We start from the raw sequence: 22,829 nt of genomic DNA on the forward strand, positions 1-22,829 counted from the left end.
CTGGGTGATTTCAGACGCTGTCCAGAAGGCACTGCTGAGACAACTGCTGACAACCAAACAGAAATGAAGTGGGGAAATGTCAAATGTTCTTGACCTGAGCTAAACCTTTATGAATTGAGGGCAGGAGAAGAGAAAAGTGTCTGTAAAGAGCTTCTTTTCAGCTAAATATATTTGTACCAGGGCAGAGGTAGTCTGGAAACTGATGGCAGCAGGGGAGGGGAGCAGCTTGAGGGTGAAGGCTTTAGAAGTGATGCCTCAAGGAACTGAGGACGATTTGAAGCATTTCATTTATCTCAGCTTATCAGCAGCACTGTGATTATTCTGGGCTGGCATCAGGGCTGATGAGGAACAGCTACATCAATCCCAGGCCCCCTCGTATCTCTTCTAACAGACTCAGGGCAGCAAAAATACACATTACCTGGTGAGAAACGCAGCCCTGAAATTCCCAGCTGAAGACGTAATGTGAGCAGGGCCAGGGAGTCTGGAGGAGAGAGTCCCACTTCTGCCCTCTTATAGCCCACAGCGAGTTGCTCTCCCATCTGTATGTAAATGGAAATGCTGCCCCAGTTGTTTTACTGGTTTTCAGATGTGGTGGTGGAGTCCCCAGAGATGCTCTGTGCTGCCTAATGCAGGTCAGAGAAGACGGACGGACTGGCTCATTTGGCTTCTGGAATTTATAAAGGAGGAAATGGTGCTGAGCAGGTACCTGCTGAACTGTTGCTAGGCCAGAATAACAATATGTACCTTGCGTTGAATTATTTAGGAAGAGCCGGTGTAAGAAACCCAGAGGAGTCAGGATGAGCTTTAAGTAGATGATATGCATTACCCTTCATATAACAGCTTTAAAATGAATCGTACTGGCCGGACTGCTGCAGTAGGTTATCTAATCTTTATCCCTCTTCATCTTTCAAATCCACAGTCCCTCTTCTGCAGGCTGCAGAGCTCAAACCCCAGCCAGGGAAACCTTGTTCTTGCTTCACATGCACACCCACGGGTTCCCTCCATCACGGGGAAGGATGGAGTAAGTGGAAGTGAATACTCAGGGCAGCCTTTGAAGGCTGAGAGCTGTTCCAGACTAGAGGTTAAGCATGCTGGTAGAAGCTAGGGAGCAAAGGCTCCTGCTCCAGGGCTGGGAGACTGGGTGTTTGCTTTGTGAGCTGCCCATGCACCACCTCCAGCACCCTTGCCCAAGCCCCAGGACCTGCCTTCTCACAGCCAAAGCACATTTACCCCCAGGGTTGGCTGGAGGGTCTCTGCATCAAAGGCTGTGGGCACCCAGCAAGCAGGGGAACAGGTGAACACTATGGCTTATGCGAAAGGAGCAGGAGGGGAGCGAAAAGCCTCAAAACCAACTTTATGCCTCATAAGACATCAAGAAATACATCTGGATTTTTAAGGCTGTTTGCTTTTTAGCTATAAAAGCAATGGTCACTCCTTCCATACTGTTTTCTTAATTGGAAGAGTTGTTTTTCATGAGATGGAAGTGCTTCTTTGAATTAAACTCAGCTCATTGAACATGCCCTGAGCAAACAGTCGCTAGAAAAGCAACCCAAGTAGGAACTTGGTTGGTTGAGCTCAGAGGAGCGAATGTCTGCTGGAAACCAGAGCTAGTTTCTGGTCTCTTAGAAATTGGTAATTGCCAGCTGATAGGGAGATGAACTGTCTTCAGCGATGTTTTTGTGCAGCCTAGTTACAGACTACTTGGTCTTAAGCAATTAGAGCTATTCCTGTTTCCTTCTCTAATAGAGCTCATTGTCAGGCATAATTCAGCTCATCTCAGAGCTAAGCTAATGCCTCTTTGATAGCACTTGCCAAACATCACTGACAATTTTGTAGTTATCGGTATCAAGGCATCCAAAGATCACTGCCACTAACAGACACGAGAGAGGCAACCCCTCCCTTTTCCAGAGTTAAAGTGTGTATTTGACAGATTTGTTCAGTTAACCTCACACTGCTCTTACTAGCAACCCCTGTCTGTGCAGCAACAGCTTGTATGAAGGTGGCAACAGCCATGTACGTGAGAGGGAAGGTCATGTTATACCCTGGCCCATGCAGACTCTTGTAGAAATCAAAGAAATAACTCTGCAATATGATCCATTTAAAAAAAAGTATCTGAGGACTTGTCTGAGATAATCTTTTTTGTGCAAGGAATTAAGTTATAGCTCCCAGTTTCCCCTGCCTCAGAATTCAGAGGGGGTTAAAATCAGTCCTCCCTCTCTTCCCAGAGCCCCTGCTGCAATCGTCTTCATCAAGCTCCAGCTTTTCAGCTCTTATCTAATAAATTATACCAGAATTTTGGTCATTTGCTCATCTTCCACTTGAGTTCTCATCAGAAAGGCAAGCACACACAGACTGCAGCTGCTGCTTTTCAGTCTGTGGTATCTTCACTGCTGCAGCCTCCTAAGGAAGGGCTCTGGTCCTATCCAGCCACAGCTGGGTTAGGTTGGTGCTATCTTGGTGGGTCTTGAACTTCCTACAAAGACCAGCTTTGCACAGCAGCTGGCTGAGGCCCAATTGCATTTTGAGATATTCGATTTAGCTTTGCTTTGGCAGGATGTAACTGAAAAGGCACTGGCTGGACAGCAGCTGCCCTTTGCTGAAAAAACGCTGCCTTACTCTGACTCGTCAAACGAGACACGAAGACACCACGGCAAGAGCAATCACGTGGAACAGGGGAGAGGAGAGAGGCAGAGCTGACTGATGCAAGGGGCACTGGATCAGTCTGTCCTTCCTCATGTCACATAAAAATAGGGCAGGAGAAAAATGGTCTTCAGAGGACTTGGGCATAGTGCTATGAGTGTAACAACCCCCCCGTGCCTCACTTTGCCCTAATCGTTCCCTAGCTCTTCAGCTTACCATGCCCTAAGAGCCCCGAGCAGGACTGTTTCAGAGCCTGGGAGCTTGGGCACATGATGGAGCTGGAGGAACTCTGCTCACCGCTGCCCTGCGGTCTGGCCACCCCGGGGAAGGGACACTCGGTTCGCTCTGCCTGGCTCGTGGTCTGGGACAGCAGGGCTGCAGTTTGTGGGCTCAACAGTACTTAATGTGGCTGTAACTGGCAGTACAGATAGGCTTCCTAGTGCAGAGGTTTTGTCTTTTGAATTTGTGTGTCAGCGTAGCTTATTGATGGGGACTTTGCAGGACCGAACACAGTTCTCTTCCATGCTGCCAAAACCAGTTTCTCTTGTCATGGCCTGGTTCGGGCTCACTGGACAAAGGGACTCTCAGCTCTTTGCAATGAGGCATCATGCAAGGCACTCTTAAAATCACCAAACTCCATCAAACAGCAAGCCCTTTCCCGTTCCCTCTCTACAAGCAACACACAGCACAAGGAGGGCTTTCAAGAACATGTTTAATGATGGCAGTTTCTACTGAAACATGAGATGTCCATTCAAACTTGTCCGACCATTTTTTCTTAAAAAAAAAAAAAGGAGGAAAAAAAAGCTTTGGTCACAATGACAAATTATCCTATACATATTTTAAAACAAAGTTCAAGCAATTACACAAACAAAACACATGGTCCTGATAACTCCTCACACAAAACCTGCAGCAGCAGAAACTCATCTAACAAAAGAAATAAAACCTTAACAACTATAACATGCCACCCTGCAGAGATTATACCATGTACAGTGATTTAGAGGGAACAGTTTGGAACAAAACATTCAAATGCATTAGCTCTTGTGTGTTCATTAGACTTCCACAAGTCATTTTGGGCTTATGATAAGCATTGACCTGTGTACAAGTTAGTGTGCTGAACAAGTGCTTGCAGTCATCTCTACACCATCAAGGGGGGAAAAAAAAAAAGCACAAAGCTACATGTGCACTTCTGCCTTAATTCTGCAGGCAAGCACGGCACGCTAACTTCTGGCTTCTCAAATGTAACCTCCACTGCCAGGGCTGTTGGAGTAAAGAAGCTGCGATTCTGCGCAGGGCTTTTCTCCACAGCACAGCATGCACAAAGAGGAAAGCTTCTAATTTGCTTGCTCTGTTTGCCTCTGCTACTAGTCAGTGGATTTTGTAAGCGAGCGAGCTGCAGGCGGACATCTATAATAACGGTTCTCTTTTCATTTTCTGTAACAAAAAAAATGCCTTTAAAAATGCACTTGAACAAAGAAAGCTTGGCTAAGCAACACAAAATAGCAGCAAATACTAAGACATTACAATCACAATCAGATTAAATCTGCAGTGTAAAATACACAAACGTTAAGGTAAAACATTCATGTAGTGGTTAATGGCTATTTCTTCTCTGAACTCCTAGACCTATCTGAACAAAACAGTCCAAATTATTAAAATTATGTTTTAAACTAATTCCTACCATTAAAAAAATATTCATTATATATACTATTAGATGAGTCACATCAAGTGCTCTTAAAATCTTAACTAAATATAACTATAGAATATTTAACTAGACACTTTAAATCACATACAGCAACTTTTGTAGAGGTAAACATTGCCTCACATTTGCAACAGCAATTGAGTATCAAACAAAGCATTCAGGTTATGTTCATGACCATGAGCAACTGGTGAGGTTTTACTTCCACCAGGCAGCTGCTGCTTCCTCCCAAGCACTCGATAGCTTATGGCACAGGGGTTGGGACCCCCGAGGAGCCAGCTGGGCAGCTCCATCCTCCAACAGCTTACGTACTTGATCCCCATCCACCAGTGAGACTCGGCCACGTTACAGAATCAGGGATTTTCAGCCACAAGCAAGCAGAGCAGATGTTCTTTGCCCGTGTAACTCAGCAGGTAACCTGAAGTTGGTGGAAAATCTAATTTTAAAACTTGCTTACCCTTGGAAAGAAGTACCCTTCTATGCGTCTTTGCCTCTCAGTTCTCTCCTACATAACTTGGTCTTGCCTGTCACGCAAAGAGGCTTTATTCCCTCTCCCCCCATCTCTTCTGGAATGCCTGGTGCTCAGCTGAATGCCTTTGGCAGAAGTGTGGGCATGAACATGTTGCTGTGGTGTCTGCTCAGACAGCACAGCCACCTCACTCCATCACCTGCAAATGCAAACAGGAGCTTCTAACCCAGCCTCCCTCTCAGCATCGCCACTTCTTTGACTTCAAAAGGACTGTCTTCAGATCAGTTCCTGATCTTCAAAGTACTTCGGTCCTGAAGGAATGCAGTATTTCCTACAGAATCATCCAGCCTAAATCTGAAACCTGTTTTACCAAGGTGGGGAAAAGATCCCCAGCTTTCATCTCAACCTGCAGCATCGTTCAACCTACTGGTCCCTGCAACTTCTACCAGCCAGGAGACAACCTGCTCGGCCCCAACATCAGTTCTTCCACTCTCACCGTAATAGTTGACATGTTAAATATTGCTTAGAAACAGTAATGTGGAATGACTCAAATTCATTCCATGAATGAAAATAACAAAGCATTTTTACATTGTCTTGATGACTAACATTAACACAACAGTCTGCTGTGGGATTTTTCCATCCTGGCTGAGAGAGCTGTTTGCAAAGCCTTTGCTGAGTCACAGTTAGGGAAAGCAAGTGACGTTTTGGGAGCTGCTCTGAGGAAAGCACAAGGTTGCTGGGGAAAAAAAAAAATCCCTTCACCTCCTTTTACTGACTGCAGGGCCCAAGGGAACCATGCAGAACTAGCGTAGGTTGTGGTATCATGACGAAGCAATTTAGTGTTCTCAGCAATACTCAGATTGCAAAAAGGGGAAAAAAAAAAAAAGCAACTCACTGCAGTCTCCCTGAAGGGTTGTAACTGTAGGAGGTCAAGCAAACAGTGGGACAATCCTAAAACAGTTAGAAAATGCACAGTCCCGACAAAAAGTTTCAGCCAGCTTCAAACCCAAAGTAAAAAGGTGTTAAGGGGGGCAGCAAATGGAGAGTAAACATGCCAAAGAGGAGTCTGAGCTGCATCTGTGGTTACTTTAAGGGAAAACCGCAAAGTAAAGAAACTAAACCAGTTAGGTCTGCCCTTTCTAATGACAGCCTGGAAAGTATACATGCTTGCGGTTTCCTAAACCCAATCCATCCAGATGCAGCCATCTAATTCTCGTAATGCCATCCCACAGCTCTGACCTCTGCAGCATGAAGCATAGCAGGGAGTAATGGTTAAAAATGCATCCTTGAGCTTAATGGGATTTGTCAAGCAGGTGGTAGGGGAAAACTTCCAGTTTGATACAGATTAAGATCACTTACACAAAGCTTCCATGAAGAGTAAGTAGTGTTCTTTCTGCAATCTAATCATTTCACACAAGGACTTACTTTGCTTAGAAAAAAAGTAATATAGATGATGGGTAGACAAGTTACGGTAAGCACAGGACACAGAGCAGTACAAAACGCCTTTAGTCCCTGTGGAAGGGCAGAAAATTACAAAAATATATCTTCTTTAATCCAAGACTGTTGTGGTTTAGGGCATGCCTGATTCTTCCTATTTCCATGTGGTCTCATTTATTGGAGTTGGTCTGGTCAGAGCTCCTTGGGACAATGAGAATGTCATTATGAAAGCTTAGTGCAATAGTTTTTTTTTTGTTTTTTTTTTTAAAAAATCAGTAGCAAGTCAAGAAAATGTTCTGCATAAGTCAACCTTTCACCCCCTTCCCCCAAAAATCCTACACTAAACATGGTGTGGTATTTCACCATGGCTTACTCACATTTTTGTCACCTCAAGCCATAAGACATTTCTGTAAGGCCCAGAAAAAAATATATCCTTCCTAATTTTTAAACACATGACCTGTTTTACAGCGACCAAAGTTTAACAGTGACTGAAGTACTGAACTGGGGTTTTAGAACATAAGTCCTTGGGGCAGCTTGATTCAATCTTCCTTTTCTTTCTTCTGCAAAATTTATTTAGACCATAATGAGCTGCAAGTCAGTACACGGGGCTGCACCTTGTCATGCCTTAGTGACACAGCAGTCCTCTTAAGCAAGAGACAGATGAGTTTGCAAGGAGGAACTCCAGTCATTCCGACACAGTAGCTGAGAAACCAGGAAACCAAATGGCAATGTTTTGGTCAGAAGATCCATAGCCTGCTGTACGAACAGCACCTCGAGGAGGTGAGGCTTGGTTTGGTTTTAACGCTGCAGAGATGAAAGCCTCCCCTTTCACAGTTATGGCTTCAGCAGGTCCCTCGAGAGCAGAATGACATCTGGCAGGGCACCAGTGCTCCACACAACTGCTCTACCTGGAAAGCAGGAAGAATTAGTACGGTTGCAGAAGACTGGCAATTAAATAGCTGACAGACAGAGATGAGAACTGATGTGCACAGTGGGGAAAAAAAACAAAGTCACAAAGGCAGTGTTATTTGCTCCGATTGCTATCAGTTCCCTCCAGCAGCTGATTTCCATGGTGACACTGGACACAGAGATGAGGTTATTGCTATGCCAGGAGAAGCTAGACCAAGCAAAGAAAAAAGTAGTTAAATCAGACAAAGCCCAGACGCTGAGAGGTCCTGTGGCCAGCCACTGTACAGGCTAGAGAAGGGAGTGTGCACACAGGAGGGGGGCACTGCAGGGACATCGCATCTCAGATGCCACAACAATTCAGCCCCTTACTAAGCAAGGCATGTGGACTGTCTTCCTTGCAATGGCTTCTCTTCCTGACACACTATTGCTTTGATTGCTTCAGAGTTAAAAAAAAAAAAAAAAAAAAAGTCTTAATAGGAACTTCTTATACACTTGTGAATGTGGCAAACATCCTTGCGTCGGACCGCACTGCCTGTGTATAGTGTGAACTAGCCACCAGGACGTGGTGTGCTCTGTAACAACCGGTATGGCAGAATGAAGAAAGAAACTGCCCTTCAAAAAACGACACAAACTACTTTTTGACCACGTCTTTTCTCCCCTGCTGCAGATCCCTCGGAAATCATAAACAGCAACACCAAAGCTTTGGCAATTTGCTGTATTTATAGCGAGCGGCTGACTGAGTTAGTGATTTGCACCCCCTTCAGATGAGGATAAATGATACCCCTCCATTTATACACAACCTGTCACTGCTGGCGGCTGGGAGAAAAAAAAATTAAGCTGCTACAAACCCCAGCACAATTCACCTAGCATCATCCAGAAAGGCCTGCGGCTTCCACTTGCCAAAAATCCATTACGGCTGCTCCCTCGGGAGTATACACCTTGCTTTAACAAGCAGACAATGCCCTGCTCCATTCAGAGCTGCACATGCAGTTAGGATCTGGAAAGCACGTATTCAAAGAGAAGACGCCAATATTGTAACTCGTATTTCACAGAGTCTCCCAAAAGACTCCTGCACATGAAAGGCTGAGCCCTGCAACTGTGATGAAGATGTAGTCACAGGGTTCAGTGCTATCGGTGCCTGAAAAGGGGGGAATCCAAAATGCATTGCACCAGCCCTTAGATGTGGTACTACTTTACAATGTTCTGCAAGCTCTCAAAAGCCCTTTATTCCAATGATGGCTGAGTAAATGCTATTGTCCTCTTCCCTCTGCCTGCCACCACTCCTTCCCCATAAATCTCTTGGCTTTTAAGAGGTCTTTGGAAGATACATTCCTAAAATGCTTCTGTGTTTTGCTGGTGGTGCTGCTGCTGGAAGGCAACATGACAATCCATATGGAAAACAAGCTGAGGAATTTCACTTAGCTGACAGGAAGGACAGAGGCCTCAATCCGCCCCAAGAAAAACTTGTGGCTTTCTTTCAGTTCTTATTTAGGAGTCTGACATCTGGGTTGGGAAAATTCCAGCTCTGGTATTTAAATTCCGAGCTCTTCCTCAACTCACGTGGCGCAGCTCACCCTGGACTCAATGCTCTGCCGGGACAGTTGTGAAATTGGCCCAACGAGCGTAGTGAGAGCAGAATGCACTGCCCCAACCAGCCGTGCTTCAGCAGGGACAGGAGACACCGGGAGCCCAGATAACTGAAGTGCTTTCAAAGCCTCTCATGTACAAGGCACCACAGAATTTATTCAGGGCTTGTTTTTCATTTTCTATTGAAGCTGACAAGAAATCCCCCAATGAGCTACAGTAGAGTTAATAAGCTTAATAACCTAACAATTGTAGTCACCTTTTCAGAAACTGCTTATTTCTGCAACTGTTTTAATTTCTTTTTCTCGTATTACGTGGACTCTGCTTATATTGTGATGGGGGATGGATGCTAGCACCAGTTTGCTGGGGGTGTTTGCCTTCACTTCACTTCCTGAGTACCATGCGGTGCCAGCTATCTGATCAATCACTGGTTTAGCACCAGCAGGTAGCAGACCATGAAACCTGTGCAACCTTCTTTCAGGAAGGTGAGGGAGAAGTGCTAAAGTAGAAAACGGGAGAGGGGAGTTTTAAAATCAAGATCTATTGGTGGGATGACAGCGAGCACACTTGGAGGATGGGATTTAGCTTTCCATCTAACTCATTTTCCAAGATGCACAGCAAGTGTAATCCCATCATAAAACATGAAAAACTACCCGACAGCTGGAGAGTGGTGGCTAGTTCACATTGTCCAAAATCAATCAGACAGGGATATTGTCCAAAATCAGTCGGACAGGGATACCTTTTGTCCTTCAGCACAGACTGAATTGGTGATCGAGAAACAAACAATCCGTATTCAATTTGCTTTCTTAGTATAGCTCTATAATAACTTTAGAATAATTCCTCAACTTTTTATCCTAATGCCTCTTCCGAAACCAGAGCAAATACGTAGAAAACCAACCTCCATATTGAGAAACTATTCCCATGAAGCTTTTCAAGGAGGTGTTAATATCAAAGTGATTTGGCACCTTTGCTCTGTGACAATCTCTGATTTACACTTTCAGCCTCTTGTCACACAGAAATTGTGCTCTCGGGATTAGAAAAGCCATTGACAGAACCGTTTCCCTGCGACTGCAGTGAGATTGCAAAAGGGGCATCTAACCCGGCACACGCAAGCTCCTCTGTTCGTCAGAGACAGGCAGAGGGTGTCTTTTGCATCCCCAGAAAGGACTGTGTTTGGTTAAGATCTTGAAGTGACTCGTTAGCCAGCTTTATGGAGGGAAGTGGTTATTCCTCGTTGCTCCACAAACCGAGGGGGGTGGGATCTAGTAGGAGCCCAAAACCTTAAAGTCTCCTGAATTAAATGTGACAACCCCCATCCAGCAGCCCACTTTACACTGCCTGCTGTTCTCTGATGCCTCACGTAAGGCTGGAAACAAATACATGCAAGGAAACAAAATTAACTGCACGAGAACAATTGGAGAGGTATATGTGCGGCTTCTCCCCTGGTGCTGCTAGACGCCAACTGCCTTTTAATTAGTGCTGTTTGCATCGTGTGGGGGAGATGGCACAGAATCTTAATTACTCCCCCAAACACAAATGCTAGCATCAGTGCAGACCTTTCAACAAGGCGGGGGACCCCAGAAAAACCAGCCCGGCGTCCACCCACGTAATCCTCAGCAAAGACTGGTGCTACAAACTCAAAGACTCTCTCCGAGCTGTGTATCAGTCAGAGCACTGTGCTAATACTGGGGTAACATACGTAGTATTTGTACAGAAGGCACCTAATGGCATGGTACTCTGAGGTCAGCTCTTCAGATTGCCAGCTCTTTCAGATATATTATTTTTCTTGCCCTGCTGGTGGCAATCCTGTGGATCTGAAAGCACGTAGCTGTCTTACAGCCCACGTGAGTAACACTTAAGCTGAATAATGCTCGTAGTGTCACAGCCAATGTGGCCCTACTGCATCAGGTTTTGGCAAATTCATTCCCTTTCCACTGAACTCTCAAGTTTTCTCAGAAGTGTGTATTTCAAAAATACTTTTGGTGCTTTCTTAGTGGAAAGCACTGTGCAAAGACAATTGCAAGTCACAGCTTTCTGGAGAATGGATGCTTTTTCCCATAGTTTCACAGCCTTAAATCAACAATGAACAGCTCAAAAAGACTACAGCTAATTTCATATGATATTCTGGAGCCAGGGAGACTGAAAATTATAGGTCTCAGTCTACAGAAAGTTGGCTTCTGCTGTAGGTATGACAGCACGTATGTTACAGGATTGAATGAAGCGTACTCCAGCCAATAGGCTTCTCTCTCACTACCAGTGTGTCACAAAGAAATAATTAAAAAAAAAATCAGAATGACAACTCCTGGTCAGCCACGGCACTGCACCAGTGGATCCTTACCTTAGCACAGGGCTGCATGAGGTCTGGCCTCTCTGAAAGCAACCCCAGTAACAGTACAGTCACCGAAGCACTGTATATGAAGCAGCACCTTGCCAAAATCCCCATGCCAAGAGTTAGTAACACAGACAGGGGCCAGAAGTCTGTCGTACCGCAGACGAAGTGAGCACTGCTGCTAGGAGGCTGATCGAATAAACCCAAACAGCCGCTGACACTGACTGCTGGCAGGGAGGCACCTTCATCTGAATACAAAACTGAACACAAAAAAAAAAAGACACCACGGTATTTTCTAGCCTGTGGGTACCTTCCAGGAGGCACTTGTCACTCCTCTGTCCCCTTCACAACTGCTTCCAGGTTGCTGCAGCTCATTACACGCCGCTTTAGTTTAGCTAACAAGCTGAAACAGCAGTATCATCCTATTCCTTATGCATCAGCCCTAGTGACACCTCTGCAAGCTCACCTGATGCGTCTGCATTTTTTTTCTTTGAGATAATAGAGAGGAAGCAGTTTTCCTGATGCAGCAATTAGCAAAGGCTCCCTTAAAACTGTAGGCTCTTGCTGAACATCCAAAACAGCCCTATCACTCTAGTCGTGTGGCTGCCTGCATGCATTTACAACTCGTATTAACAACAGAGAAATAAAGATACCTCTCCTTACGCTGTCTTGCTGGAATCCGCCTCCAGCTGCAAAAAACAACGGAAGCCTTAGGTGGCACAGGGTAGCTATTTTTCTTCGAGGGGGTGAGGGGATCCCACTTTCTACTATGTCTTCTGTTAATTCACCAACATACTGAGGGCACATGCGAGATGCTTGCTTCCCATCTCAACACAAGTGCCTACGAAGAACCTCTTGACTGGTTTACTGGGGATGTCAGTGGTCAAACTCAGCAATTCAAATTTGCAAAGAAGAGCCTTTACTGGTGACAGGAGCCATTTAGTGATGCACCCTCTGAGAGGCACAGAGGGAGCAGGTAGCTTGGTACCTTTTACGGCAAACATATCCTCAAAGAAGCTTTCCCATGCTCAGTTCTGCAAAGGGGATGTCTGTAAAATAATATTCCCCTCTACACTGAGGTAGCTCTGTTTGAGCTAAGAACTCTACGCCTATTACAGCAAGGACTTCAGAAAACGTGGAATTTAATAGCTGTCGTACGGTGGTGGAAAGGAGGAACTCCCACAGATGAAGAGAGGACAGGCTGGCTAAAAATCAAAACCCCCTATTGTTTCTGAACAGAGCATCACATGAGGTGAAGAGCCATTTGTACAGCTAAGGAACCCACGAAGACTGAATAGCTTTTTGGGAGAGCATCAGCACAGCACGTGCTCCAGGGGAGCAGGCAGATAATATGACTTCAGCTCTCATGAGTCAGACGGTTTCCAGCAAGCTCTCCTTTGTTCATCCACTATTTTACTATTGGACATCTTATCCTGAAGCAGTGCCATGACTGATAGCCTTCTGTTCTCTGTCTTTGGAAATCCCTCTGATCTCGCTACCAGAAGTTCATAGAGAAAGTACTGAGTTATTTCCACTTAGCTAAGAGAAAGAGGGGCTGGAGAAACAGGCTGGTAAAGTAGGTCATGGTGAGACAGATCTATTCAGGTTTAACGAAGCCCAGGCCCAACAAGCTGCCTTGAAATGGCACAACCTGAAATTATTAGTGTAAATACAGGACAGCTACAGAGAATGGCAACAGGTAGGCAAGGACTGACAGGCGCCTTCTAATTCAGGAATTAATTATTTACACATAATGGCACAACTCACACCCTTCTTTGTTTCACAGCTTCCAACTTTTTTATAGAAATAATGCAGTTATTTTGAAGATGACCAGCAGAGCATGTGCCAGTATGTGTTTTAGATGCTGGCATGTAAGGGTTTAGAACACATTATGTCGTTCCCCCTTTCCAAAGTTGAGATGGGCAACATGAGTAAAGCCTGTAAACTCTTCAGTTAGGACTTGTCAAGATCTGCATTTTTATAATTAGAAGAGCTTATTTCAGCCAAAGAGAGACAGATTTTTAGAGTAGGCCATATTTGGATGAGAATGCAACTCGAGTGCTGTAGATGGTTTGATGCAAATAAAAGTAAGAGGTGCAGATACCCTCGTGCCATAAATCAACATGCAGCATCTCCATGTGCTGAATGGTTGCTATAAATCTCCGGCCCAGAATAGGCACCCAAAAGTTTGGGTTGTCACACCACTTCTGTCTTAAAAGAGCAAACACATTTAGTGAAAGTTCGTTACTAAGGGATAACAGCTAATATTAGCGAGGGCCTATAATCCTTTCTTTGTTACAGAACACGACAGCACATCCAAACCCAGAGGTCAGTGCAGATTTACCACTACTTCCCTCTCCAGCTCACTGCAATGGCAGCACCTGGCAAAGCAGCCCCTGACACAGAGTTCTCCGTCTAGAGCATGTGTAGGCACTGAGGAATGATTGCCAACAACTGCCTGAGAGGGGAAGTTCAGTCTGTTAAACCCTGTTAGCTATCTGGGGCACGTGTATCCTATTGTGCTGCTCCGCAAAGCAGAGGGCACGGTGAGCCTAGGGGGAGTGATATGGTTATTATAAGAGCAGGAGAGTACAGAGCAGATGTGTGCTGAGAAACCAGGCACAGGAGCTGTAAAGGAGAGTGATGAGGCTTGGGCAAAGTGAAAGGGAGACCGTGACTGCCTCATCTCTGTCAAGTAGGCCCAGCAGAGAAGAAAGCTGTCTTTCCTAATAAGAGCTCAGTGAGCAAGCCTAACTGGACAGGCTCGCAGCAGTACCTGTATTTCACATCAAAGACTGTTGAGTCTTCGTCCTCATCGTCTTCTTCGTTCAGAGGAGCCATTTCTACCCGCTCAGCTGGAGTGGTGATAATGTCATACTTCCTGGTCTTCTTAATCCTCTTGCCAGACCTGAAACACAAAGACGGGGAGGGAAGGATCATGTTTATACTGTATTCCTTAAAGAAGCTAAAGCTGTCCCCTACAGACGCGACCCACTGACAACGAATCACTGGCCTGTTTAAGACCTCCCCAGACACGAAGGCTGTGGAACCAGCCTGCGTCCCCTCCCGCTGCCTTTCCAGGGCCCCAATTTGTGCCTGTCAGCGTACAGAACAGTTTCTTGTCAAGTGCAATCCAGATCAACGTCAGTCTTTTAGCTGCTGACAATTCAGAGATCCTTTGGCATCCAGGGCCAGCACAGAGCAGCAGCCCACCACGTCCTCCTGCTGCCATGCTCAGGAAGCGAGAGACGGGCTTAATCAGCAGCCAATGGTTTAGTGAGCACGTTTAAATGAGAATGCTCAGGTTAAACCCTACTGAGATGAGGGAATGTTCTAGGCAGGATTATAAGGAGCAAAGGGGTGGTGATATCTGGGTACAGACAGCCTGCTCTTTTCCTTTCTTGGTATCAAGCCAAGCTCAAGGCTCCCACAGCAAAAACCTTTAGCCTTGTCTGAGAAGTTTCGTGCTCAGTGCTGTGCAAGCGCTATGAAAAATAATCAGCTATGATCTGAAGCTAACTGTACCTATCACCTCGCCTCCTGTACACAACAGCCTTGCGTTCCTTTGGAAATGGAGATACTCAAGTGCCTGCATGTCTCAGGGTTTTGTGAGATCTATTTTCTAATACTTGCTTTAAATTAACAAACACTCGGTGCGTGCCTTTTCCACTAATTCTCCGCCTCTGACTTGAATTGTGCGAGTCCTTTCTACTTCACCTCCTCCTTTAATGCATATTAGGAGGGTCACACTGCTTACGCAGGAATCCAGTTTCATGATTATACGTTAAAGAAGGTGTTGATGTGTACAGCTAGCCTTTGGGGAGGAAAGAGGATGTTTTTGGTTCACAAGCTGCAGAATTCCCCTTTAACCTTTCATAAAACAGAACTGGCAACTGCCAAGCATGGAAAGGGAGCTGTTGCAGGTACAAGCAAGCAACCCCTAATTTCTGGTAATCACAACTACCGCTCAGAGCAGACAGCACGTCATGAGTGCACTTTCACTGTCAAAAAGTCTTGCCCTGGCATGTCACGCGAGGCACGTTGGATTCAGCGCTGCCACTTCTGCACCAAGAACAGATGCCTTGTAACGAGTTAGCAGCAAGAACCAAGATGTAGGAATTACAAAGAGACTGGAACTCAAGACCTGTGTTTGCACCTGGTCCTACATCCACCAGAGCTGACCACAATGTCCTCTTCTGGGCTTATGGTAAAGGAGGTTTAAATCTGTGAATGCCAAGAGCTCTGATATGAGTCTCACTGCCTCTGATTTTGGCTGCCAGTCCAAGGCTGAACAAACTGGTCCCAGCCCTTCGGAAGGAGCAGTTTGCATTTTCTCCCTGTTCTGAAGATGATAGTTGCTTTAAAAGCATGAAGACAGACGTCCCCTGTCACCTAATCTTTACAACAATCTGTGCTGCTGTATCACATAGAGCACAGGGTGGTTTGTGCCATTACTGCTGTTGTTGAAACAAGCAATTTTATATCCAATACAGAAGGACTCTTAACCTAAACACTTGAAAATCCTTTTGAAAACACTTGTCTGTACTATTCTGCTTCTCAGCCAAGACCTAGCAGCAAAATGATGCAAGAAGGTCTCCATCTTACAGGTAATGCGTTGCTTTTACAAGAAACATTTACTCATGCTGCGAAGCATAAACATACGCTAAAACCAACCGGTGTCTACCTGTCAGAACAAACAAAGCACAGTTCTAGCGTTTTGCCTTGTATCTATGGTCTGCAGTGGGTTTCCATAGGTTCCCCTATTTAAGAGCCTACCTGCATCAGGCCGAGAGACATCCTCCCTCATTCCCTTCATTAATAAAAACAACTTTATTCTACAGAGTTCGTCTTACAACCTTTATACTGCAGTGTTTGAGGCGATTACTGCAGAATTGCTATCTTTAGAAATGGCAAGCTAGAGCCCTTCAGCCTCCAGCAATTAATTAGTCTATTTGGGCTACATTTTAAAGAGGACCTGGAGCAGAACTCGCTGCACAGTGATCTATTTATCCCCCACAGCCCTCACTTAACCGTAGCACTCACTTAGAAAAGGCAAGGAGCTTGTTTGGCTGTTTTTTGGCTAAGCTGCTACAATTGCTTCCTTGCGATAGGCAGGGCAAAAGGGTTTTTCCTTGCCTTTTCTTCCTCCATTAGCCCTACACCATTTTACCTAGCTAATTTATCATTAATCTGCACTTTTTAGCGGTCAGTTTTCTCTCACTTGCTCACTCGAACGACTCCCCTAGGCTTCATAAATCCTCGAATCATTACCCAAGCTTACTTTAAAGGAAGGCCTCGGGAGCCTCCCCGTCCGCACGCAAAATAAGCCTGTCTGCCACGAACCCGTCGCGCGTTAAAGCTGCCGACCCTCCGCAGGAGCCCTTTAATCATCGGCGACGGCAAGGCAAGAGGACCAGCACTTCGTCCAGCGGCTGGGAGCAGACGGTGGCTTTATTTGCAGCAGACAGCAGGGTCGGCAGAGCGCAGGAACCCCGGCATACAAATGGCTGGTGAACCGCCAGACCTCTCGGGCAGGAGCAGGCCGCGTTAGGCCTCGCGGGTATCGCGAGGATCTACGTCCCGGCCACGTCTGTTTGGTGGGGTCAGGGTTTTTTTAGGCAAACAAGAAGTGCTGGAAGCCGTGGTCAGAGGATGCCCCTTGCATAATGACCAGCTGAAACGCCCTGACTGATTTAGCTTGGGTAGGAACGACAGTGGGTGCTGCAGCACGAAAGCTGTCTTCCACTTAAAAATGGGGGGAGAAGTTAGCTGTAGCCAGCAATGTCAGCCTTTTACCTCAGGTAAGATACTGCTCCCACCAAGACCAACAGACCGCAGACTTACTGAGCACAAAGCTTAACGGGGAGGGAATGACAGGTAACTGGTCGGACTCGAGGCGGGGGCCTGCTTCCAGGTGTCCCCAAGCTGCTGTCCCTGTGCATTCGCACTGCCCCTGGGCCTGACCGCCTCCGGCACTGCGCACCATGCCAGCATCTGCCCTGTAAGAGCTGTATTCCCTCTCCGTGCAGCGAGGGGAAGGCTGGCAGGCAAGGATGGGCTGGGGCAGAACGCTGACTTTGTGCCTCTATTTTGTCTTGGGGCTGTTTTGGTCAAGCACCAGTCACATGCAGACCTCCAGCCTCCTTTCCGAGGCATCATGTGCTAGGGTAAGCGCCCAAGCCAATTCACTAGTTCGTTGTGTTATTTACGCCTCTGGTCTATTTTAGTCGACGACCCCGATTTTCAAAGATAATGCTTTTCTTGACACAGAGAGAGGTCTCTGTGCTCTTCATCTGGCCTTACGCTTCCTGCCAACAGCTGCAGAGGTACGGGACTGTTCCTGGGGAAAACACAGCTATCCCTTCTTATAAGATGTTTATTGGAAGTCTAATTAAGCCAGCTCCAACCTTCCTCCTAGAATTGCAGCAATGCTGTATTGGGAATGGAATTGGGGACAGTTTATTTGCTGTAAATGGGCTCCCTTAGCAGTTTAAAAAATATATATATATATATATATGTATGGAAATACAAACCTGGGGAAACTCCAGGCTTATTACTGGCTGATGAATGAGATCGGTGGTATTTCATTACTTTGATCTGTCTGGGTACCTCTGCTCTCTGGGTGGTGCTGCACTTATTGAAGTTAAACCACGAAGGTAAGTCCTCACATGCCTTCAGGATACACGTTTTTGCTGTAGCAAACTGAAGACAATTTTTTCTAGCAAAGTCCTTGAGATGGAATATACGTGGCCGCAAAAGCAGAGGAACCCACTTGCTTAACTGCATGGCCCATAAGAGGAATCAGATAGCTGCTGGGAATAACTTCAGGAACATCTAAATGAGATATTGTTGTGGTTCGATGAAGCACCGATGCCTGAAAGTGCTTAAAATACAGCCACTCCCATCAGCTGGTCAGTGCTCGTGTCCGTGTGCACTTGCAAACACTACAGTACAGCCTGCTGAGATATGCTCGAGAACTAGCCTTGTTTTACAGGACAGAGCTACAGAAACTGTACGATCCACCTAAACTCTTTAAGCCAGTGAATCCTCGAACAAGAAACAGAACTCATTCTGTTGCAACTGCACACATCAGAGCTGTGAAGAGCCCAAGACAGTGTTAAGTAGAACCCCCTCTTCCTTCCTTCTGCCAGTTTGCTGTCACGCTTAGATCAAGTCTTGCCAGAGACAGGACCCCTGACACCCAGGACAAGTGTCCCATTTGTCATTCTTCTCCCTGTGGCCCTCACTAAACTCCACGCAGCTTAAACAAAGCTTTCAGTGTGGGGTCACAAGTCTGTGTTTGGGGTTTTCCTTTTTCCTCCATTTACAGTCATTTTAATGGTGTACATTTCTTTCCTGTCCCTGACAGAGGTCTCTTCCTTGCTGGAGTACTCTAACTGGTTATAATACAATTAGTTTTATATCAGTCAAACTCATTGGGGTTAAGCCTTGGACAGCCCAGAGCAATTGCCCAGCTTTTAGAACAATGGGTCTTGTATCCTGCGATCATATGCCTGAACCTCTCTCCTCAATCTCCGTAATTTATACCAGTTTTCCAATTACTGGAAAACCAAGCTCAAAGTGGTATGTGCGGAAGGAATCCAAATGAAACAAGGAGCAATGTAACAAAGCAGCGAGTAACAAAACGTACAGGTAGCTTTTCTCTAAAATTACAGGTAAGTAGCACTCATTTCAAACACAGGTTTTGTTCATTCAAGGGCAGGTCAAGACACATAGCAAACACTATCACAGACAGTTTTCTGCAATAAAGCTTTGGGTTGCTTTCAGCTGGCACATTTGAGTAGACCTAACTTCTCCAGTTTCCCAGAAGGCATATGGTCGACAGCACATATAGCCACATCTGAAAAATTATGTTTTCTGGGAGCTGATCCCAAGAATTGTATTACAATGAAATGAACTGAGCTGCACCACGATAGAAAAATATGGCAGAATATGGGGTTGGAAAGCCAAGAATCAAAAACACACATCAAAGAGTCCAATTTAACCACAGGAACTACTCATAAGCTGTTTCAATAAACTGTGTTTCTTGGTAATGCAACTTACTCAACTCTATTTGATTGAGGATAACATGAAATTTGGTCTGTTGTTGAAAGGGTTTTGGCTGGAGAGCATGCAGTACCAAGGGATATAGGAAGAATGTCCTGAACTGATTTTGCAAGAAAAAAAGTAATGTATAATTACTGTAGCTAATCAGGCCTTGCCACATACAGACAAGTAGCTGGCCTTTCTGGTCCCTCGTAGCCACAGACAGAAAGGAAATTCAGATCATTTTGGGTAATACCACATTCTGAGTCACAGGACCATCGGCTGGATTCAGGGCATAACGCTCCCAAATGGAGCAACCCGGAATCCCTGAAACATTGTCTTACCAACAGAGCTGGAAAGCTAGAGAAATAAACCTGTCCCTGCGCTAACAACAACAAAAAGTAATATACACATATAAATATATAAAAATTAAATGTATAAAAAGCAAATCCAATACCAGTGACAAATATCTGGCCACTCAATAGTTCATTTCATCTCTACAATCCATATCTAAAAGGATAATTCACTTCCAGCAATCAAAAGCAATTTCACAGTGAAGGTTTCATCAAAGATTGGATTCTAGCATAATCTCTTTAATAGGAATCCATGACACTTCAAAAAAAAAAAAAAAGAAAAAAGCAATGTTTTTCACTAAATATGAACAAAGCTCTGATTCTGATGGAGAAAAGCTTTACATGTACCGAGGGTAAATCCTTTATCTCTTCTGCAACAGAATCTCCTCCAATCTGTTTTGTCAGCTACAAGTGTGACATGGTACAAACATACCTGTTGGTATTTTTGTCTCATTTCCCAATTGGGATAATTGTTTATAAACAAATGCTCTGACAGATAAAGAAATGTTCTCTGAAGCCAAAGCTTCATTTCTTGCAGGTTGTACTAAAGATATAGGAGAGATCTCAGAGGGATTTTTTTTAAACGTATCTAAAATGCTGCATTAATTCTGACTAGTTGTATAACAACAACTTTGGCATAGGATAATTCATCTATCATTCCCAAGGTGACTTTAACATGGACCTATTTTTGCTGATTAGGGTATATGAAAGGTCTTTAAAGGCTATCAGTTTGCATTCTTTGGCTAGAAATAATCAGGTTTATGCCAGGTCCTTGATACAAGGTCTTGCTTTACATCCAGAAGAAACTGAGGCAGAGGGTATAGTTTCCAAGATCAGAAAGAACTGGGGCTAGAAACTTATGCCTTTCTTTCTGCACTTACCTATAGACTTGCTAATTCTAATGTTTGTCTGTGACAACTGGATGAGTCTGGAAAGTGGTTGATACCGATTAAAATAATTCTCTTCAATATTTTACTTGCTACTCCTGAACCGCCTTGCTTTAATGAGCAAATTTACTTGCATAGTCTTTTGCCAGCTACTGAAATACATAAAAGGAATTTAGTTAAATGTCAATTTCTTTAGAAAAAATATCTGTTCTCATCATTTCAGTCTCTAAGTCTGCATTTTATAATACTACTGTTACGAACACTGCCATTCCTAACACGGAATTAATTCAGGAACAGAAGAAGCAGAGAATTCAGCTGCAGCCACCAGGTAAATACAAAGGAGGTGCTGGAAAACAGAACAAGGAAGAATTTGCAAACTCCACTTGTTCAACCACTTCTGTCACCTGCAACGTGGCGCACACCTCCTCCCAGCCCTGCTTCCTGGAGAGCAAGCTGCTCCAGCTTTCCAGGCTCTTTCCTGCTGCCCATACCTAGAAGTCAGATCGCTGTTAACTTCTGAAAGTGTGTAATCTTCCACGGCAAAGTTAGGCACAAACAGGCAACAACTTTGTTTGTAAACTGCAAAACGGGAACAGCTTTTAGCACAGCATGGGAACTCTCACCACTACCCTGAGATAAATAATAATTAACACTAACAGTGCCAAATGGAGCTTTAATACACATTTTTCTTCTGCTTCAGCAACAAGCCAACAGGAAGACTGTTTTTTTGAAGTAAATGAGTTTAATTTGTTCATGTTCCTCGCAGCGGGAGGTGTTCCACGAGTTTCAAGGGCTGCCAGCATAACTCAGGCGCACACCAGGACCAACCCACTTGAGCAGCGCGGCTGAACTGGACTGCTCTGGTTACGCCACGCTAAGAGGACAAGATACGAGCACCAAGCAGATGCAAAGCTCTGCCAAGCTTCCTGCTGCTCACCCGCACTTCTCTCAGCTCTGCGAGCTGCTCGAATTTTCTCCCCTTTTGCAATGGGAGTGGGAGCTGGCCTCCATCAGCGACCTAACCAAAGACCAACGAGTTTGGTTACAGAACGCTGAGCATCATTCCAGTCAAAGCGCTTTTATCTTCTGAATCATCTACTTTTGGTTATGTTGGTCCTCCACAAACCAAGTCTATCTGCTTAAGCTTAACTTAAAGGGAAAAAAAAGGCTGTCTTCTATACCCAGCATGGGTTCAAGACCAGCAACACCTGCATTACCCCATCTGTGTGCACAAGACGCAGTAGTTGAGGCTGGAAGCCACCCTCCAGGTCACCTTGTGCCACCCCTGCCCAAGCAGGGTCACCACGACCACCTCCAGGGACGGGGACTCCGCAGCCTCCCTGGTCGCTCCTCCAGCGAGCGACCACTTTCACAACCGGGGAAAATGTTTCCTTACGTTCGGGTGGAATTTCCTGTGTTTATGCTTGCGCTCGGTCTGTGTCCTGTCCGATCTGCGGGCACCGCTGGGATGAGCCTGGTTATTTCTCCTCTGTTCCAGGTATCTAAATGCTAAAAAACCCCAACCTCTGCTTGTTCAGGCTACACAACCCCAGCGCTTGGGCTCTCCTCCTGCCATCCCTCACCCACCGTGGGGGACCTAGCCTGAAAAACCCTCATTCCTGCCACAGTATTTCACTTATTCTACAGCAGAGCGGTGGAAATCGCAGGGAAATTCGTAACTTTGAGGACCGGGGAGGCATTTTGAGGACCGCAGCTCCTCGGAAGATGCGTAAGCCTCATCTTTTAGCTAAGACCAGCCTTTAGCGAGCTTCTTAATCACCGAGCAGCCCCGCGAAAAGCCTGGGGGTGGGCAGCGGGAGCCCAGGGGCCCCGGGAGGCACCTGCCGGCCCTACCTGAAGACGCGGAGCAGGAGGCAGGCGATGAGGGCGGCGGTGAGGCCGCAGGCCCCGATGACGGCGGCTTTCAGCGCCGAGAGGTCTCGGAGCAGCGCGGGCACGGGGCTGAGCAGGGCCCCGCTGTGGTTACCGGCGGCAACGGGGGGGGGCTCGGCGGGCACACGGCTGCCGTTCACCGGCCCTGCCGCTTCTGCTGCTGCTGCTGCTGGAGGCTCCTGGCTGCCTCGGGAGGCCGGAGGCAGGAGCAGGAGGAGGAGAGGGAGGGAGGCCGAGAGCAGCAGCGGCAGCCCCGGGGAGCGCATCCCGCCCGGCTCCGACCGCCACAGCGCCGAGCCCCGGAAGGTTTCGGCGGCCCCGGCCCCGGTCCCGGCCCTGCCTCCCCGAGAGGCGCCGCCTCCAGTGCGGGGAGGCGCCGGGTCCTGCCCGGCCTCCCCCGGCCTCAGGTGGCCGCAGCCTCCCGTTGCCGGCCTGCCCCGGCTGCTTCTGTTCCCCACATCCTCCCCCGGCTGCCCGTGTCCCCCCCCAAACCCACGCGAGGAGCCCGCACACGTTGTGTCCCCCCACCCCAACCGCAGGGGGTCCTGTGCAGGAGGAGGGCGTCCAAAGCACCCCCTGCCCAAGTGTG

The 22,829-nt window shown here is 46.3% G+C and overlaps 1 protein-coding gene across 4 annotated transcripts; it reads right to left on the reverse strand.

Moving 5' to 3' along the window:
* Positions 1-3,335: 3,335 nt before the first annotated feature.
* FAM174B (family with sequence similarity 174 member B) lies at positions 3,336-22,598 on the reverse strand. 4 transcript variants are annotated; one of them, XR_004780005.2, is made up of 4 exons: positions 22,202-22,598; positions 13,838-13,969; positions 4,646-4,751; positions 3,336-4,071 (listed from the first exon to the last, which is right to left on the reverse strand). XR_004780005.2 is itself a non-coding variant. In XM_035554761.2 (3 exons), the coding sequence occupies exons 1-3, from the start codon at positions 22,504-22,506 to the stop codon at positions 4,697-4,699; spliced, it is 492 nt and encodes a 163-aa protein (XP_035410654.1). In that variant the 5' UTR covers positions 22,507-22,598; the 3' UTR covers positions 3,336-4,696. The 4 variants fall into 4 exon arrangements, 3 of the variants coding, with proteins under 3 accessions (XP_035410654.1, XP_035410655.1, XP_035410656.1); XM_035554761.2 differs by having other exon boundaries at positions 3,336-4,751; XM_035554762.2 differs by lacking the exon at positions 4,646-4,751 and having other exon boundaries at positions 22,202-22,597.
* Positions 22,599-22,829: the final 231 nt, after the last annotated feature.

This window comes from Cygnus atratus, chromosome 11, assembly GCF_013377495.2.
Source record: "Cygnus atratus isolate AKBS03 ecotype Queensland, Australia chromosome 11, CAtr_DNAZoo_HiC_assembly, whole genome shotgun sequence".
Lineage (NCBI taxonomy): Eukaryota > Metazoa > Chordata > Aves > Anseriformes > Anatidae > Cygnus > Cygnus atratus.

Bases quoted from the DNA above. Each gene is read 5' to 3' on its own strand.
- FAM174B (XM_035554761.2), bottom strand. From the start codon at position 22,506: ATGCGCTCCCCGGGGCTGCCGCTGCTGCTCTCGGCCTCCCTCCCTCTC. The intron at 13,970-22,201 runs GTAGGGCCGGCA...TTTGTGTTTCAG, and splicing joins CTCCTGCTCCGCGTCTTCAG to GTCTGGCAAGAGGATTAAGA. The intron at 4,752-13,837 runs GTACTGCTGCGA...CACCAACTTCAG, and splicing joins GTCTTTGATGTGAAATACAG to GTTACCTGCTGAGTTACACG.